General features: G+C 42.4%; 2 protein-coding genes across 4 annotated transcripts; both read right to left on the bottom strand.

The window, feature by feature from the left end:
* Window positions 1-1012: 1012 nt before the first annotated feature.
* Window positions 1013-7148, bottom strand: b3gat3 (beta-1,3-glucuronyltransferase 3 (glucuronosyltransferase I)). 3 transcript variants are annotated; one of them, XM_063187338.1, is made up of 7 exons: window positions 6981-7148; window positions 6767-6871; window positions 6475-6640; window positions 4145-4511; window positions 3443-3733; window positions 2710-2819; window positions 1013-1850 (listed from the first exon to the last, which is right to left on the bottom strand). In XM_063187338.1, exons 2-6 carry the CDS (start codon window positions 6852-6854, stop codon window positions 2721-2723), a joined length of 1011 nt encoding a protein of 336 aa, XP_063043408.1. In that variant the 5' UTR covers window positions 6855-6871; window positions 6981-7148; the 3' UTR covers window positions 1013-1850; window positions 2710-2720. The 3 variants fall into 3 exon arrangements, with proteins under 3 accessions (XP_063043408.1, XP_063043407.1, XP_063043406.1); XM_063187337.1 differs by having other exon boundaries at window positions 1013-1828; XM_063187336.1 differs by having other exon boundaries at window positions 1013-2819.
* A 444-nt stretch (window positions 7149-7592) lies between these two features.
* naa40 (N-alpha-acetyltransferase 40, NatD catalytic subunit) lies at window positions 7593-16198 on the bottom strand. Its single transcript, XM_063186967.1, has 8 exons — window positions 15799-16198; window positions 13824-13919; window positions 12848-12900; window positions 12405-12500; window positions 11459-11617; window positions 10685-10768; window positions 10340-10417; window positions 7593-8831 (listed from the first exon to the last, which is right to left on the bottom strand). The coding sequence occupies exons 1-8, from the start codon at window positions 15802-15804 to the stop codon at window positions 8687-8689; spliced, it is 717 nt and encodes a 238-aa protein (XP_063043037.1). The 5' UTR covers window positions 15805-16198; the 3' UTR covers window positions 7593-8686.
* Window positions 16199-19833: the final 3635 nt, after the last annotated feature.

Genomic DNA, 19833 nt, shown 5'->3' with positions numbered 1-19833 from the left:
TCTGATTTTCCATCTTGTGAAATCAAGCTGTTCATGTCTTGGTAGATCATTGTTTGTAATTTATATCATCAAATTCCATTCACAAAAAGTTCTTTAGCAACTACATGCATTTAAAAAATGTATTAAACTCTAAAAGCAGGTAAAAGGTCAGGGGATAATTATTTACCACCAAGTCAAGGCTTATTACACCCACGTACAAAGGTCATCAAAGGGGTGTCATGTTACCATTTGCTACGTCCCCCCCTATTGATTTGATAAACAAATTATAATACTATATATAATTAACCCCCCCCCCCCCCCCGAGTAACAAAATACTTAAATGACACACTATGAAAGTGAATGAAAAGCAAGACTCCATTTTGTTCAGGCAAATATGTATTGAAAGACGCATGGCCAAGTATTTCATAAACATTGGACATTGTAAACATAAGTTTGCCACGATCCATTTTTGCGGCACTGTAAAATAAATAAAACATGTAATATAAAATAAAAAAATGCTAATTTGACCCTGGCACTGCCAAAGTGCATCTGCATGTTTAGTGACTAACTGGTCATTGTCAGTCTGGTTTTCCATACCTCCGTATTAATGTCACACAGAGGGACTGGCCCTGCCTAATTTAACAATGATTTCAGACAAGAGGGTGAGCTCTGTTGAAGTCTGAAATGATTGAATGTGATTTACCCCATCACCGACATGTGGTCATATGCATGTAATACGCCATTGCCAAACTAAAAACCACTCCTCCCATGTAGCCAGCCCCCTTTTATCTCATAGACCAAGTTGGGACACCACTGATGAAGTTCTGTCCAGCAAGATCAGATGTATATAATGTGTAGGGAAAAAGATAATTCAGTGGAAGCGTTAAAGTAGGACAAATACTACTTAGTATGCCCCGCTGGCTCCAAACACTCAATCATATGAGGAGATTTTTAACTTTTAGTTCACTTCACTGGACCACCTACTTGGAAAATAGCCATGGTGTACCAAATGGATGTACCCAATACAAATACATGTAATAATAACATTTTAATTTCAACAGTTCATATAAAACAAATGTAATTTACAAGGCCCGACATCAACAATAGTTTCTCTGCACGGTAGCATGTCCAGATAACAGAGGGTACAACAGCATATTAAATTAGGTCTGAAGAAAACACAGTAAATCAAGACCATAGTACAAGTACTTCCAGTTCACCTTTTAACAACATGTACAAAACACTGGGAGTTCCTTTCATGGCTTACACACAACAGCAACATCAACCAACATGTACATTCATAAAAACAGAATATTCACAGAATGAAAAAAACATTCAACCCCAAATATGTATGTTTATAAATACATATAGAAGATTTTTTTTCCCCGCAATAAATATTTCCCCATTCACCATTACCTTTCTGAGTTGTTCAGTGGCTCAACTGCTCATGGCAAACAAACACACTGGACTTGTCAAGATAGTCTTTTACAAAACATGTCTGTGTTTTGCTTAATAAATAAACAGTGGAGTGAGACTATTGTTGTTTGCTTAGCATGGCATTTCAGATATTTATGAAGTCAAATTTGCAGAATGATTGAAGTTAATGTTCAACGATGATGTCGATTTCAGTTTCAGCGTTCTGAGTGAGTGCTCCTTCACTTTGGCATTCTGAATTTTGTAATGGCACTTCTCTTACTTACTTCTCCAATGCTTAGCATTGCAATGCTGTCTGGATGGGAGACGATTGGGAACGTGGAGAGGAACGTAGGGTGCAAATCATTCCAGTTGATCCAGTCCTTTCCTGCAGCAATTGACCTTGTGCCCTCGGTGTCACGAATAAATATCTTTTTTCCTATGGCAGGCATGTCAATATCCTAATGTCAAATGAGAGAATAATGTCTGAATTATGCCATTGCAAGATATTAAGGGCCTTGTTTAAAATGAGAAAGCCCATACAAAAAAAGGCTTTTAAACGTTAGAGTGCCTGGATTTGTTAAGCCTGGCTCAAACTACGCGACTATTGGCCCGATTCTAGGCTGAAAACCCCCCTTACCGCAATCGCTGGAACGTTACTCCCCAGGACCATCGCAAGCGATTGTCGGGAAAGATTTCCTCGTTGTGGGCGACGTTCTAAGATAGAACTTTAGCAGCTCAAAGAGTCGCTGATCGCAAGTCATAGAAATCAAACACTGTTTGATATTTGCGACTGGAAATAGAACGTCGGGCATTGTCTCGGTGGCTGCGAGCAGCGATAAGATTGACAGTTGCGATTCTCTTCTAGTGTGCGGTGCACCCCGATGCCAAAATCGGACACACAATCGCTAGTCGTGTAGTTTGAGCCTGGCTTTAGTGTTCTAAATATTACCAATTGATGCTAAATACTGCGTATATGCAACCCAGGCTCCTGAAGCTGCATGGATGCAACATTCAGGCTCGTGAGGCATGCAATTTTTTATTTAAAAATGTGGGTATTTTAGAGCTGAATGAACATATTCTAATGCAAGATGAGGGTCTTTTAAATGCAACTTATTTCAAGTTTTTTATGCGCTTCGGAAGCGGAGATATTTAGGTTTTTATAGGCTGAGGGCACCTTTTTCCAAAAAGGGCTTAGACATTTTATCAGGCGTTTTTGCAGGAGCCTTAGGCATTAATGGGTTAAATAAAAAGATCAATGACATCGAGAGGCCAGAGGAAAGGATTGGAGGAACCAGAATGAAGTGCAGCCGTATTTACCTGGGCACCTCTCACACCTCCACATTGGGGTCCGAGCCCAAGCCCTGCTTCTGCAGCGCCTCCTCCCTCTTCATCTTTGGCTTCTCTGTTCGGGTGTGCCACACCAACACCTGAGCACAAAAGACATTTGCACAAGGTTAAAAGTTTACATTAATACTAGACATACATAATAAAATACTGTACATATCATACAAACATAATTCATACACACAAACAGGGGGTTTAAAGACAAACAGATCACAACCATCCATTTGATCTATTGCGGAGAGACAGAGGAGACTTCTGTGAGAAATAACATTGACCTTACAGCCAAAACAGCAGAATATTGTGAGTGACAGAGCAAGACAGAGCTAGAAGTTGCTCACATTACATTACTGTACATTACATTATATTTGACAGACAAGTTTTAACCAAAGCACCTTACAATAGAGGACATAATGATAGTCAGCAGTACTAGTAGATACAAAGGGCACAGAAAATAATATACAATAGGGTTTGGTTTCTTTTTAAAGTATTAGTAACTTAAGTATTTTTTATACTATTAGCACAGTGTCAAGTAGAGCACACACACACACACACACACACACACACACACACACACACACACACACACACACACACACACACACACACACACACACACACACACACACACACACACAGACACACACACACACACACACACGCCATAGAGTCTCCCCCGGGACTGGGGCAGCTGTCCTTGGCAGCTCACCTTGGTGCACAGGTCAGCTTTGGGCTCCAGCTGCTCCATGGTCACCAGCCCCTGCAGGAGGCTGCTCTCCAGGTAGCCCATCTGGGCGTTCCCATCAAAGCGGGCCTCCGGGTTGGCCAGGACCAGGCGCAGGGACACGGCGAAGCCGGCCATGTCGATGGGGAAGGGGCGGTTGGGGCGCCAGCCCGTGTGGAAGCCGACCACCTTCCCTCCCTCCACCAACGGGCGCTCAAACCGCATCGCCCCCACTAGGCCTACAGGCCATACCGACACGCGCTTAGTATCCCGCATCTGGGGAAAGAAGGAAGAACAGATAATGTTAATGAAAGAAATGAAAAAAAAAGATGGTCAAGCCAGCAGACAATACAAAAAGGAATGGTCTTAAAATGATTCATGACTTGACATACTGCTCAGAAAAAATATATATAAAATAGTAAAATAATTAAAATTGCTCTTAAACGTATAGCACTGGCATGGTGATGAATACATTAATATGGGGTGGGGAAAGCAGCGCACGTCCAAATTTGCAATGCATTTGAATAGGCAGTATTACATTAATGGTTAGGTCCAACACAGCATGTATTGAACTCGGCTGGCACATGAGACTACATCTCTTCAAAACTAAGACCCACAACCAAACCAGAAAAAGAGTATACACATCCTTAACATGCACCTCTGTCCCAAAGTAAAGCAGGGGGTCACCTCTTCAAACAACTTCAGGCTGTATGTGTTATCATCGTCCGCAAAGTACACCACGGCGTCCTCCACAGCAGTGTGAGCGTTGGCTCCCTGCTGCCCTCTGCTGGCAGAGGCCATCTCCCGCAGCCAGCGCAGGCCCTCGTTCCTCTGCTCGGCCCCGCGGGGCTTCAGCCAGCTGGGGTCTCCCTCCTGCAGCTTCCGGTCCTTGGGGGTGAGCGTGTGGAGCTGTGTGTAGGCCAGGCCCGAAGAGGCTAGCAGGCTGCGCACCAGCGCCGTGGGCTGCTCAGCGTCCTCCACCACCACCCAGTGTAGCTGCGGCACATGCAGGAAGGTCTGGGAGAGACGCGTCAGCTCAGCCTTCTGCACCAACCTACCGAGGAGGGAGGAAACCATTACACTACATTTGTCAGACATTACATTACATCGCATTGCATTTAGCAGACATTTTTACATAAAAAGGAACATTACATTACATTTAGCATTTTTACATACACAGGTCACAGGAACATTAGGTTTTTTTACATCTAGCAGACATTTTACATACAGAGAAACAAACAAAATGTGGGGAGATACAAAATGTTTCACCACCATGCAGGCTTCATAATAATGATGACTTCAACAACTTTTACAGTTATACAACCTGATGTTATTTAATTATCCAACATTTTACTGCAGTAACTTTACCCATCATTAGGACATTCATAGCCTAGCCGCCTGGCCATCGGTAAGATTCCACTCAATTCCCTACACGCAGAGCCGGTTTTATCAATAGAAATTGGGTATCTCATGAAATTAGAATACTTTCTGAAATCACCATTGTCATTGTTAATACTACAATAATTGTACTTTTGTTAGACACCCAATTCCAGGTTTTTTTGCAGCTGGAAGCCCAAAATATGTAAGAATAAACAAACAAAAGATTAGAAGAGTTTGAAATGTGGGCCATGAATCTATAATCTATGAAAGTTTAACGTTATTGATGGAATTATGGAAATAAATCATCTTTTTCACGATATTCTAATTATATGACATGCACCTGTATATGTCACAAATTCATCAAGTTAATCATGTGAGAGGATGCTGATGCAGGAAAGAAAAAGCAAATGGCTAAATTGTAGATATATATAATGCATCGATGCATAATACACCATCTACCAAAATAACAAAGGCACTTTAGCATACTTTAGCACTGGCCAGAGCGCTGTGGTTAGACACGGTATGTAAGAGTACAGGAAGGAACTTTGGCTATGGTCTTCTGTCTCAACTGTAGTGTGGTTTGTCACAGACATAATTTTGTGCCGATAATAAACAACAGTTTGAGGTTGAAAAAGACACTGTGCATCAAAACATTCCTGTGTCAGGTCAGGGAGTCTTTTTTTTTGCAATAGAAAAGCTAAAGCTGACTGTGTACGGTTTTCATCTCTTAGTCTATTTGCCTTTGGATGTGACCCAAGCTGTTCTGTTCTGTTGCCGTCCTACTGCAAATTCGAGTAGCTTTTCTTATTGGTATACCACGGTGTTAAACTATAGGTTAAGGTCCACTAGGCGTGCCTCAGAAGCATGCACCATGAATGTATAGGGACACTTGAGACTTCTATTCAACACTAACACTCATTCATGATGAGCAAACACTGCCTAGAAGAGCTTTGAATGGAATACTCAGTTTCAAGAAAACTCCAGGTCCTTCTATTAGATACCTCTTAAATTAACCTGGTTTACTCCTGATCCAGCTTTGTGGGGGATTTGAAGACAAACAGATCACAACCATCCATATATTTGCACAATATTTAGTAGAGTGCACACCAGGGCCTGCCCGAGGCATAAGCAGACTATGCGGTGGCTTAGGGGCCCCCGTGAGCATCGAAGTTCCAGGAAGAAACAAATTCTCCTCTAGTCTCTCTAGTCATATTTTTTCTCATGTGCCATTTACTACGAAGAATGAAACAGGAGCAAATATATCGGGTATGGGGGCCCCCCAATGAAATTTTGCTTAGGGCCCCATATAAGCTAGGGCCAGCCCTGGTGCACACACACACACAGACACACACACACACACACAGAGACACACACACACGCACACGCAAGGGGAAACTTGTGATGCACACGCGCATTGTCACATTGCTTCAGCAACACTAATACCTGAAATAGAAGTTTGGGAAAGTAGTCTGTTGCAGACGATCATTCAGAACTTGTGACTTTGTATGTCAGACCATCCATGTTCTCAAAGCTGTGCAATTTCTAATTATGTTGGCTAAAATGCCCATGTGTCATCGCTAAAGTAAGTCTGACAAATCACATGTAGCCATTCCAAATATCAATTCAAAAATGTGTACCTGGCATAGGTGGGCGTGATGACGTAAATAGTGGGTTGGTCGGACTTCTTCGAAGGCTTTATGTCAGACCTCTTCACCTCTTCTTGCAATTTGTGCACTTCATCTCGCAGCCTGGCTATTGCCCTGTCCTTCATCGTGTTGTGCTCTGTACAGTCACAGCGTTGACCTGGAATTGATTTCAGCAATTACACACCGCAGAACACAAACGACCTACTGACACCTTCCAGAAGAAATCAACGAAAAGATCTGACATCAGTGGGCTTAAAGAATATTGTGTGATGGACTGCCTTACCTAATTGCATCAATGCATAGAGAAGCCCAAGCAACGAGACCATGAAGTAAAGCACAAACACGGTTTTCAGCTTCAGCCTCATCTTCATATTCAAAGCATTCTAATCTAGAAACAAACACAACGTTAAACTGTTAGGTATTACTGATGTTAGACAACATACACTGAACTGAATTGAATGGAGGCGTTAGTGAGCTGTCGACACTTCCCGGCTTACCTGATAAAATTGGATAAAATAGCAGCGCCAATCACGCTCCTGGATCATTCTACGACAATCCTGGCATCCCAACAATTATTGAAAGCTGACAAACAAGCACGTAAGGAGCCATTCTTTAACGCCGCGTTAATTTACGAGTACAGTGAAGAAGCTGAAAACATCTTTGCCACCAACAACTTCCGCTATTGGTACAACGGGATAATGTTTCCCTCTGGCCGCATGAGCGGTCAACGTTAGTTCCGCTTACACACAGACATAGTACACTTCAAATTCCGAAACATTTTATGTGCACAGAAATGTTTCGATATGAAATATTTATTGTACCGTCATTATTGGACCCATTATGTGTCGGATAGTAATTCTGAATGGTAAAAGTTTTCTCGAATTCTTCACATTGGAATTAGTTTAAACTTTTATGACAATACAGCAGATTGACTTGATAAATAACTTTCCTCACACATACCCCTAAATACTTTCACTCAGAGAGAGAGAGAGAGAGAGAGAGAGAGAGAGAGAGAGAGAGAGAGAGAGAGAGAGAGAGAGAGAGAGAGAGAGAGAGAGATTCAATGGTCTAGGATCTCTATACAGAACAAATCAACCAAAAGAGGGAAGTTCTCAAATCAAGGAAATGATCTTTATTTGTAACATTAAAATATAACACTTAAGAAACCAAAAAAGACTAGTCCCTTTCTGTACCACCATCAACACAAAAGTCTCATTTCGCTTGACTTTCTTTTTTTGACTTTTCCAAAGATTAAGTATTTTTTTTAATCAGAGAAGGCAAATAGAATGAATATGGCAAAACAACACAGGAAAACTTCTTAACATAAAATAATAAAAGCATGTGAAAGAAATATTAAAAAAATAATGTAGACCGTCTAAACTAATTGTTCTTTGCGCCCACGCCACATCTCAACCACTTCATCAAAAATGTTGAAACATCAGCACGCCTCTCCCCAAAAAACACCTGTTTTATAAAATACATCGAGTTTGGGTTTGATTGCAAGTGACCTGAGACAGAGACAAGTTTGAGGGTCTTAGCAGTTGACAATGTAGAGAGTCAGTTAATATACTCACTGCTTACCATGAGCCATGCAACACTCTGGCAAGCTGACCTGCTTAAATGACCTATTTCATATGATTATATCCTGAAGGAACATTCACAGAAAATCATCAATGGAAAGCTGTGTGGTAAATTCGATCACACATACCTGCGCGATCACACTAACAGCTTTCTAGAGACTTTACCGTTTCAGCATTCCTTTTTCGAGCAGAAGTTAATATGCAGTTTCCTGAGGAGATTTAAAAACTAAACTGCCAACAGTAGGTTTTGCTTAGTAGACCTACACCTAACAAGGATAAAACACTACAATATTGAAGGTTTTTTTTTTTGCAGAGTTGTACCAAAAGTGTGATTTTTAAACCAAAAGTTCATAGCATGACATATTTGGGGTGAGGGGTTGGATAGGGGGTAGGGTGACAATGGCGGCATTTAGGTTAAGATCAAAAGACCACTCTGGACAGGAGATATGTTTTGGATAGAGCACATTCGATTGGGGGGGACGGGTGCGATTGTGTCTCTCTCTATTAGAAGGCGTAATGATGAGGAAGCGGTGTGCGTGCGTGTGTGTGTGTGTGCGTGCGTGCGTATATGTGTGTGTGTGTGTGTGTGTGTGTGTGTAGGTGAGCAGGAGAGAGTGCTACAGCTAGTGGCAGCAGCCGCCACAGTGGCCGCCTCCGTGCCCGTGTCCCGAGGCCTCCCCGTGCTTCGTCCGCCGGCTCAGGATCTCATAGGAACAGTCGTCGCCACAGCAGCCGGACATGCTGGGTGAAGTGTCATCGATCTCAAACCTTAAAGACAAAAAATAATAAAAATATATATTCATTTAGGAGTGCTCTCTGGAGTCATGTGTTTGAGGTGCTCATAGATAAAAGACAAAGAAGCATTCCAAGGCACTCTCATTTACCAAAACTTAAAATGCCATTGATATAGTGGCTTGTTTATACCCATTAAATACTCCAGCACGTTTCATTATTCAAGACTTCATTATAGAATCAAAATATATTGGGTGGGGGATGAGCCAGTATCAAAACCAGGAATCCCACTAGAAATGTCCTGGGCAGCGTGAAATATTACAAATTTAGCAAGGCCAATAAAAGGGAACATTAAAGCTTTAAAAAAGGGTCCCTGGTAGCCCCTTAAAAGCATCCTAATCTTCAATCTTCTGACGCCACCCCTGCAAACAATCGCTGGGTCTATGACCATCACTGGTTGGAATTCCAATTCATTATTAATCAGTTATGCACATCCACAGTAACTATGTTACACAAGCAATCACTTTCAGCGATCAGAAAACTGCTTCAAATTACAATTCCCTTCAAAGTAGCACATACAAAGTGCTGTGGAGTAAAGGGTTTCTGATGCAAATTACAAATTAAAAGTTGGATGGAAATCCAGTTACTGATGTAGTGTAAATAGGTGTTTGCCATTACTGTATCCACAATACATCAACTACACTTCAGTATCTACAATCACAGTACACACTTCACACACAATACATGGACAGGAAGAAAACCGATGACGTTAGAAATTCATCTTCATTTACAAAAAGGGCCATTTACTGTGTCTGTGCACAATATCTCCACACCACTGTCTCTAGACAAAACTATAAGGACATGTACAAGGTCCCACAACCTACGATGTTTCACTGTACCAAGTCAGATATGGTTGAAGCACATGCTTGTGCACATGGCACATGCATGGGAGTGCACACGTGCACCATTGTAAAGTCTTTTTTTTTTTAATAGACATGTAGTTCCGAAAAGAAATTCTGATCTGTACTTGACCATGGGATAAATATAACCAACCTCTGGCTGGTGAACATTTCGAAACGTTTCACCCCTTGTGCTGCACCACTGTCTGTGGTATCAACTGTCCTTGCGGCACTTTGGAAGGTCAGTACTTAGTAGGCCATGTATTCCCGGCCTGATGGGGAAGACTAAGCACACTCTGGCTGCTCTGAAGGTGGTGATGTAAAGGCAAACGTTTCTGAGCAATGTTGCCAGGCAGGCACAACATGAAATGCCTCGATTATTATTGTGATGAGCACACTGATGATGAGCACACTGATGCTGATGATTTAAACTTGCCCCAGGTTTAAAGCAAGGTTCCTCATACCCGTTTGAAACTGCCCAATCATCATGAACACCCACAACATGCATGCAGTACATGACGAGAACTTTTCAAAAGATTTAACATCAATGCATGTAGTGCTCTAATGTAAACATCCAAATATGCCAAGCCTGGGCGAAATCCATGTGTTATGTGCAAGATAAAGACAGAAGGCGGTATGGCTTACTGTAAAGCTTCCCTGAAGAACTGGTATGCCCCATGGTTGTGTTTGAATACCGTTAGCATCACCTTCTTCATCTGTGTGCTGGAGAAAGAGTACAAGAGAACATTTGACTTAATATACATCGAAACATTATTCTTCGGGAAACTCTACATTTGTAAAGAATGTTTAGGCAAACAGTATTTTACAGTGTTACAGAAATACTCAGTTTGCTCATTAAAAAACATCTTAAGAGTGACTATAGTAGTTGGTCATTGAACAGCTCATGTATGAAAAAGTAATCAAACAATATAGTAGTTCAATAGTGTGTAGTGCTTGAGGGACATGAAATCATAACGTTTGACAATGTACCTGTTGGCGATGAGCTGCAGGATCTGAATTAAGAATTTTCCCAGCCCTTTCCTCCGTACCCGCGACTCCAGCTGGATTTCATAGCTGAAAAACAGTTTCTATTGAAATATTTCACACAATTACACTTAACTGGTCTATTTCGACAAAGAAGAATCTGTAAGCATGCGGTTTAACACTATCCCAGCTTTAGAAAGTGCAGAAACTGATATTTGAAATATGATATTTGGAGACTATTAAGATGTTATAAACAATATGTAAACAAACATATGCCCTTATTACTCGGCCAGGATCTCGGAAAGGGACGAACAAAAAAATACTGCATGTTTGGGTAAAGGTAAGGGTAGTGTGAGCAATACAACTACATGTTGAAATTGACTGGAAATCTCCTTTAAGTGAACAGTTAGAAGGTCTATACAAAGGTGAACACAGCTAGGATACTTAAAGCATTATATAACTATAGCTGACAGAGCAACCTAGTCATTTTGGTGCACACCATTGGTGGTAGTCCCGGGAGGAATGTGAGGCTAGGTGCCTTACTCAAGAGCACCTCAGCCATGGAGGAGGATAGGAGGCCGTCCAAATTCTTCCAATTGGTATGAGATTCGAACCTACAACCTCCTGATTACACCACTGACTTTCTAATCATTAGACCATGGCTATGGCTGCCCTCGAGTGAGTGAACAGATTGTATGCATAGCAAGTCTGAAGGGCATACAGAGTCAGCCCTTTTTCAAATCAAAATGGCGTAATGAAGGAGGTGACATGAGAACTCACCAGTAGAGCACCTCTTCGCCACACTCCACATCGAAGCGGAAGTGGGAGAAGGCCATGGGGGCAGAGTCACCGTCGCTGGCCAGCAGATACCACGCCCTCTCGTCCTTCATCTCCTCTCTCTTCTCCCTCTCTTTCCAGCCCCATTCGCTCTGCTCATAGCTGGAGCACATCGGCAGCCATGCAAGACAGAGGAGAGAAGAACAGAGGACAGAGCAGAGCATGAAATTACTTACAGCCATAGACTAATACCAAAGACATGTGAAAAATACACCAGTTGTTTTCTGATTTACGCACTTGGAGAGAATGCCAGCTCATCTCCAAGTAAGTTTTCCCCCCAGTCCTCCAATAATTTCACTCGAACATTCTACAGTTTGCATTAAACTTTCAGTTTACGAGGGAATCGCAGGGTTTAAAATTTCACATCTCACAACTCACATCCTCATACTATACGGCCAGAGGGTCAGATGCGAGCAGAATGCTCACACTGTAAGACATGACAGGCTTGTCTTCAGGAACTGCAGATGACAAAAATTGGGAAGGGAAACGCAAGGATGCCCTCAAGAGCAAATCGCACTGCCCTGCAAATTTGTGGTTTTTTTGCGCATGGGTAGTGCCAAATCGGGTCGAAGCACTGCTTCAACTGTGCGAATTCACTCACGAGGAGCAATCAGGATATCAAACAGTTTTGATTTTGTTGCGACCAGACATACATGCAGATCGCAAGCTGTTAGTGAGGTAAAATGACTTGTCGATGTACACTACACGATGAGAGACTCATGATTAACCTCCAAATGAGCCAAAAAAGTTGTGCGACTGACAAATAGTGGCAAAAACGGGCAACCCCCGCCCCCCAAAAAAATTGCCACAGTGTATGCCTGGCATTATTCCATTTTGTCCATCCATTCTTCCAGCCATCCGTCCCACCACTTGTGTGTTGTGTGCTTACAGTGTCTGCATGTTGGCTCTGGTCAGCTCGTAGGCCCACTCTACTGTAGGGGGAGGGAGACCAGCAACCCGCTTGCACTCGATCTGCAAATTCAATCTGCAGGCAAACAGAACAAAAGAATTGTTTCAAAAGCTAATTTGAAGAGACTATATCTGTGAAGCACTGGGGTTGGAGGAGGGTCATTGACGTTTTTAGAAGCAGACGTCAGGGTGGCGCAACCAGAGCAAATGTCACTACTGTGTGAAGTTGGTACATTAATTAAGCATACAACACGCTTCATTTACATGCCATGGATGTTTTTTCTTACATAATCCAGCAAAAAAAATATGTTTTCAAACTTAACACATAAGATGCAAGAGCAACAAATGGACAAATGAATACAATTGGCAGAGATAAATAAGACAGTAGAAAGGGTCTGCACAAAACTGGCACACAACACGTACCCATTTCTGTCGAATTTTTTGAACACTGGGAATGCAGCAAGTGGATCGTCCAGCTGAAAAGCAAATAGATAATGGTCAATACTACACAAACTCCTTTTTTTAAAGCATGCAACACAATTCTTTGCAGAATGAAGCAACAAGAACCTTTCATTAGGCGTAACCACAATCCCACAGTTGATAAACTAAGGACACCTAAATTAAGGACACCTCGAACAGATTGATTAGTGCGTGAGATTGGCCAGACTAAGCTCCTGTAGGATTGGTTGTTGTGATAGACAGACAGGCTCCCCTCACTATACTGGGGGGCGAGTCAATCGTTCTTCTCCCGTCCTTCTTTGTTGATCAACGTTTTATTCAATATCTTGCTTTGACTTCACTCAAAGTCTCTCATTTGTAGACAGGATGTTAAATGGGAGAAAAAAAATCCACAAGGTTGCTCTGCACTGGTCGACAGCAGGGAAACTGAATTGTTTTCTCTTCAGAGGTGGGGTGACACTGAGGCAGGCTGGACGTCACAGGAAAGGACAGGAGGACAAAGGAGGACAGGAGGACTTGCGCCGTATGGGTACATTCCATTACCCCAACTCAACCTGTACTTGTGGCCTCCGTGGAGAAAACAATCAAGATTCCCCGCTGTCAGCCTACTGTAGCAGCAACAACTTTTGGGGGACTTTCCCCTATTCCACAATCCGATTGCCAATGAGAAAAGGATCTCTGAATCGGGCTATGGCGAGATATTGAATCAAACTATTGTCACCAATGACTTCTTGCGACGTCATCACGAGCACATAAGCATTCTTTCCATAATGGAAAGAACCCCCTAGGTTTGTTCCCCGTAATGTTGCTCGGCACTGGTTGTGAGCGGGGAAAATGTAGTGCTTTCTCCACAGAGGTGGGGTGACACTGAGGCCGGAGGCCAGGAGAGGACGTGCACCCCCGATGTTTGCTCCTTTCCATCTCTCCCTCCCTCCCTCACCTTGTTGGCTGCCTCCACCTTGGCGCACACGGCGTCCATGGCCGCCCTCTCCTCCAGACGCTTCTGCTTCTTCTCCTTCGCTTTGTTGGACTTTCTCTGTGGGGAACATTGTAGTACACCACATTACACACCACATTTGGCAGATGCTATAATCAAAAGTCAAATTCCCACACGCCGTCAATTACACATGCATCCATGTATTGCTCACAGTGCTTCTGTTGTTCAGAAGAATATAGGACAAACAAATGCAAGTGTTGGGTCTGCAGGACTTTGTTCACTTTTGTGAACCTTGGTTATATCCAATACACCGCTGGAATACCATCACTCTATGATGAACAGGTGCTAGTGTTAAACGTGACGATACAATAGAAGAGTTAGGCTACCGATGCAAGGGCATCCCAAATTACAGTCACAACATGGTTCACCCAGCAAAACAAGCACAAAGAAGTTGCAAGCAACTGGAATTGTTTTTGAAGTTTAAACAGAAAACAGTTGCTCACAGCTTAGTACCTTTGACTGCAATGGCATGGATTAATGACCACGTTTACAGACTTAAAAAACATACATATTTTGCATGGCGAAGCAACTCAATGAGACAGGAACACACACTGATCTATAGTAGTAGTAATAGTAGTTAAACAGAATCCCTTGAAATAAGTCTGTAGTACACTACTTTTTCTCACACATGTACTATGCACATGCATTCGATCTGTATGTATTAGGAAAAGTATTGCATGTGTAAACTTTTAGTCATGTGATGCCTATTCCTGATATACAGCCATGAGGGCACTTCATTCTTCAATACTACTTAGGCATAAGCACTTCTTAAGTGTGTTTTTGGAAAACGCCTTCCAGATAATTAATTAATTAATCTGCAGTAACCTGGATTCACAAAATAAAATAATAATACAATTCTACATGCAGGTATAAAACTGGACCATAGTCATATAGCTTAGAGAGTACGTCTTCTATCTCTCGACTTCTCCATTTGTGACTGAAGTCATTACCATCAGCTGATTCTATGTATGGATATGGAGTGGAGTACAGTAAATTCTTAGGCAGGTTGCCAACCACGGGTCGCATATTTGTGTGGCAAGGTAATTAACCAAATGCCGAAACTAAATATCTAAACTACAACTAAACTATAATCGACAACAGTGTGTATCAAGAATATCTCTTTACGATTAAAATGAGATGCAGAGCTTCTGAAAATGAAGAATTTCCAGTTGCAATGCGGCGCGCAATATTATAATTGGGTGGGCTGAACCAACTTCATGGCCTGGAGGGCAAAAGCACGTGCAAGTAATGGACAAACTTTTCAAGACGTCTAGTGAGGCGTTTTTGTTCACATACTTCTTCAAACGTCTTCTTAGCATAGCTGTAAACCCAAACTACTTCTTGGGTTCATGAAGGAATGTGTGAACCTACTACAGTTAGTAAAAAAAATGCACTGCTGTCACACAGCTTCCTCGACTTTACGCACGGAAGTTTTTCTTGCTAGCTCAGGATAACGTGGTTCCTTTGCACTGTGTTCTGTAAAGACTGTTGATAAAGTATGCAACCATTCGTAATACACAATGACCGAATAGTAAAAGGCTTGATAATAATTTTCACCAGACGATAGCTAGTCTGCTTTATTTGCTACCCAACAGCGCCAGTATCCCATCAGCAAAATAATTTGAGGGGCAGCCAGCAACAAAGTTATTCGAAACTGAGTGGAGGAAACGCATTAGGGCTTGATTAAGTCAGTAGGCATAACCAATTCGCTGATGCAAAGAAAAGTACCAGTTTGCGATGCTAACATAACTACCCCTCGACATTGGTAAGGAAGGACACCCCACTTTCTCTCCATCAGTGACTTTTCAGGGATCATGCTTTCTCTACGCACGTTCTTTGTTCGAATCGAAGCAATACTCATTCATCTGCCTTAAACCATCCGAAGTCAAACAAACAGATTGACAGAGAAGGCACTCACCCCCATTTTGAAGTATTAAACGACCACCTTGAGGAAACGGTCTAGCGCTTAGTTATCTTTCTTTAGATCTTGGCCAGCTTGCTGTAAATCAATTTGTGTGAGAGGGGCTTGTTGTGGAGATTGATAAGAGTGCTAGCTAAATGCTAGCTATGTAGCTAACAAAGGCACAAATAACCCGTGGATCACAAGTGAATCCACTCGCGACTTTCACGTATATCGATGTTTACTTTTTTTTCGCCAGATTGGCGCCAAGCCGTGGGGACGAGAATTGCGTCTCTAGGCTGAACTCTCCCTCTCTCTCTCTCTCCCTCTCTTCTTTCCTCCCTCCCTCTGTCTCTTTTCTTTCCTACTCCAGCTTCGTGCAGCGACAGCTCAGGGAAATGACGACATGGGTGCCAGGGGTCAAAGCTGTCTCCCAACACTTCCTTTCACAGTTTCAGTGCATTCTAAAATGTTTCATTTCATATGTAGAATTCCAGTACGTATCAACGTGTTTCATTTCAGATGTCGTACGTATCAACTAATAATGAGCATAGAACAGCCTGGTTGCATTTCATACGTAGGCTACTGGAGGGTGATTGTGCCAAAAAGGCAACAGCCTAGGCAGACCGTCACTGACTGATGCATTAACTGAGGAGACTGATGTTGCCACAATAATTGTCATTTGTTTACTATTACTCCTCTATGCATCAGTTAGGGAGTATACACATAAACATCAAAACAAACACAAATGTTTTGTTTATATGACCCCAACATAGCCAGAACAAAAGATCAACAGTCATGATATATTTAGGCCTATTTGTTTATTCGGATTACATGTGTTTAAAGCAGGGATGCCCAATGTATTTCCCAGTGGGCCATCAGTATTAAGGTTTTTTTTTCTTCAAAATTTGCACTGCCGCATTACATTATGCATTTCACATTTCATTACATCTCGACCTACATCACCAGAAGAAACTATAGAAGTAGCCTATGTATTAACTGATGCCACTGTTTCACACTGTGTGTGTGTGTGTGTGTGTGTGTGTGTGTGTGTGTGTGTGTGTGTGTGTGTGTGTGTGTGTGTGTGTGTGTGTGTGTGTGTGTGTGTGTGTGTTGGGGGGGGGTATTGTTGTTCTGTGCAGATTGAAGTCTGGTCTAAGGCAACTTCACTCTCCTATGCTTTAACCTGTTACATAGAACATTTGACAAAAAGAAACTTTGACTTTGAGATGGCTAAAGAACATTAGGACTGCAGGTTTGTTTACAATAGAATAGAATAGAATAGAATAGAATAGAATAGAGTAGAATAGAACAGAACAGAAAGTCTTTATACCAAAGAGAAATTTCGATTTCAAGTATCAAGTTTCAAGTCATCTGATGAACTTTTTGGTAGCGCACCCAAAGACTAGCCTGACATGGGCAGCCTGGAATGGAAGAATTAGAGAGGGGCTGGTCGTGTCAGGCTACCCAAAGACAGCAACAAGTACTTTCCTGAGATTGAGCGTGCCTATGATTGAATCATAAGGAAGCAGAGCTCCAGCCTCATTCCAAGTGCAAAAGATGTAAACTAGCAGAGTTTGGCGTCAAATGTTAGTAAACCTCCCTCCTCAAGCCTCTATCGGTAGCACTGAGCATGGCTATGGCTAACAAAAAATTGATTGGTCATAATGTTGGTCAAGGCAGTGCAGTTCAGACTTCAGAGGCAATTTAAAACACAACAATAATGGTTTGCTATCACCAAAGACGATAGAGGTGAAGCTGGTTCAGTGACGTTATTAGAGTGTAGTGCAGCATGGCCGGCCACTGGGAGTCACTTTCTTCTTTTACTGTCAGCACTGGTGGCATTGAAAAGTGCAGTGTCCCCATTGCGAGGGCTGGAGTCTTGAACAGGTCACAGGACACTGTGAAATCCCCCCCCCCCCAATTAATAATATTAATTAATAATTACTTAATAATTTGGTGAAAAACTCAACATCAACAACCAGACATCCTTTTTTAACCAGAGCTGGAACTTGCAGCAGCCACTCGCACCCACAATGCAATTCCAGTTCCAGACATCCGGAGTCACCATGGCGTTGCTCCCACTGCCCATGCGCACCGTATCCTCAGGCTACGCCTATGTACTACACCATGGCCAATGCATTTTCTGGCGAGTGATAGTGCTTATCCAATGTAGATTCTTTGGTATCACCCATATACCTCTGTGTGCCTCACCAGGCTTAGTGGCAACCTGCGAAGCTCTGTTGAGCTTCATGCTGAGGAGAGTTGCAGTAAGATAGTGCTGCTGGAAAATAATGGTGGCCACACAAAATAAAAACAACTCTGGGCATTTTCTCGTGGCCCCATAACGCACACCATTCACCAGTGGAACGTGTGAATAGTAATTAAAAAGGTGACTACCATAGTACTACTGTACACCACTATGACATAACACAGGGCCTTTATGGTGCATTCCCCGAGGGTGGGACATGGGATATTTCTGACCTCCTACATGCTGAAATGCATTGGAACGCCTGTTGAAGCGGAATGTTCAAGTCGCGAGCTGGGGCCAAATCGAAGTACCCCGACTTCCAAATCGTGACGTCAACACAGCAATGACAGTGCACAGCATGGGTGCACAGTGATAGAAATAGTTCAAGTTTGACTTGCTGGTTGGAACGATTTCAAGTGGGAGGTAGCTGCCTCCTGGTTGCATATCGGGAAGCTCCTACCACTGGGGAATGCACCATAAGTAATGCACTTTAACTTGATCATTGCCATTCTGGTAACCGTGTTCTAATGCCGCATTCCCCAACGGTGGGAGATGGGATATTTCTGACATGTTGAAATGCATAGGAACGCCTGTTGAAGCGGAATGTTCAAGTCGCGATCTGGGGCCAAATCGAAGTACCTCACTGAAATCGTGACGTCAACACAACAATGACAGTGCACAGCAGGGCTTTGAACCATTATTTTTTTCAAAACGTTCCGTTCCTAACAGAAACTGAATTATAACGTTTCGGGTTATGAGTTCCACCAATAAACTGACGTTCCCGAACCGGTTAGAACAAAAAAATATTGTTCCTGGAACGGTTAATTTCGTTCCTGTCAGCTGATTACTCCCCATAGGCCTAACTGATGTTAATTAACCAAGAAAGACAGAAGTGCAAATGAGTCAGCCTACTTCCAAAATGTTTATTCAAGCGGATGAAAAGAATATCCTCCAGAATTTTGTCATTCAGGGACGACCTAAGCGGAGAATAAACCTCAATGATGAAAATGCGCGTTCCACGCTGACTTGGGTCACGGGGGGCGCTATGATGGCGCTATGAGAGAATGTCTGATGTCACACAGGACATGAACCTCAGCCGTCATGGTAACGTGCACAGGAAAATAATTACTTTTTTTTGTTTGTTTGAGGAGCGGTATTAACCGGTTACCATTATTTTCAAATAAGTGTTTCCGTTCCTGAACATAAAAAATAATACCGTTTCCGTTTTCGTTTCTGTTCCCTTTAAAATACAAAAAGTTCCTGGTTTTCGTTTTCGTTCCCTGAACCGGTTCAAAGCCCTGGTGCACAGTGATAGATATAGTTTAAGTTTGACTTGCTGGTTGGAACGCTTTCAAGTGGGAGGTCGTTGCCTCCTGGTTGCGTGTTGGGAAACTCCTACCGCTGGGGAATGCGGCATAAACAGGTTAAGAACCCACTCACGTGTGTTGCCAGTGGCTTAGATATTAAAGATGACCTGTGTAGGATGGTGACCAGTGGTGCTGCTCATTGAAAATGTGCTGCCTATTACCAAATTTAATCTTTTCATGAATATTTAGAAAAAAAAATTAACTAATATTTACCAGTATGACCAAAGTAGAGCAAGTTTTCCAGCCTAACATTTCTGGAAATTAAAAATGATGGACATGGAGAGGACCCACCTTTTCATGTATGAAAAGTGCAATTTTTCCAGTCAGTGAATACTTAGAATGTGATGGTGGTAAATATTTGTGAAAAAGGTAATATTTGTGAATGGGCAGCATGAATTCTAGAAATAAACTACTGAGAATATAACACAGTCCACC

Source organism: Engraulis encrasicolus, chromosome 21 (genome assembly GCF_034702125.1).
Source record: "Engraulis encrasicolus isolate BLACKSEA-1 chromosome 21, IST_EnEncr_1.0, whole genome shotgun sequence".
NCBI classification, from domain to species: Eukaryota; Metazoa; Chordata; class Actinopteri; order Clupeiformes; family Engraulidae; genus Engraulis; species Engraulis encrasicolus.
This window is presented reverse-complemented; position numbering and strand designations above follow the sequence as displayed.

What these genes read in the sequence shown, in the direction of transcription:
- naa40 (XM_063186967.1), bottom strand. An exon ending in AGGTGGAGGCAGCCAACAAG is followed by an intron (nt 12,901 to 13,823) that starts GTGAGGGAGGGA and finishes TTTGCTTTTCAG; the next exon opens with CTGGACGATCCACTTGCTGC. An exon ending in GGCGAAGAGGTGCTCTACTG is followed by an intron (nt 10,769 to 11,458) that starts GTGAGTTCTCAT and finishes ACTGTTTTTCAG; the next exon opens with CTATGAAATCCAGCTGGAGT.
- b3gat3 (XM_063187336.1), bottom strand. Translation starts at nt 6,854, where the DNA reads ATGAAGATGAGGCTGAAGCTGAAAACCGTGTTTGTGCTTTACTTCATG. An exon ending in GCCTGAAGTTGTTTGAAGAG is followed by an intron (nt 3,734 to 4,144) that starts GTGACCCCCTGC and finishes TTCTTTCCCCAG; the next exon opens with ATGCGGGATACTAAGCGCGT. An exon ending in AAGCTGACCTGTGCACCAAG is followed by an intron (nt 2,820 to 3,442) that starts GTGAGCTGCCAA and finishes TTTTGTGCTCAG; the next exon opens with GTGTTGGTGTGGCACACCCG.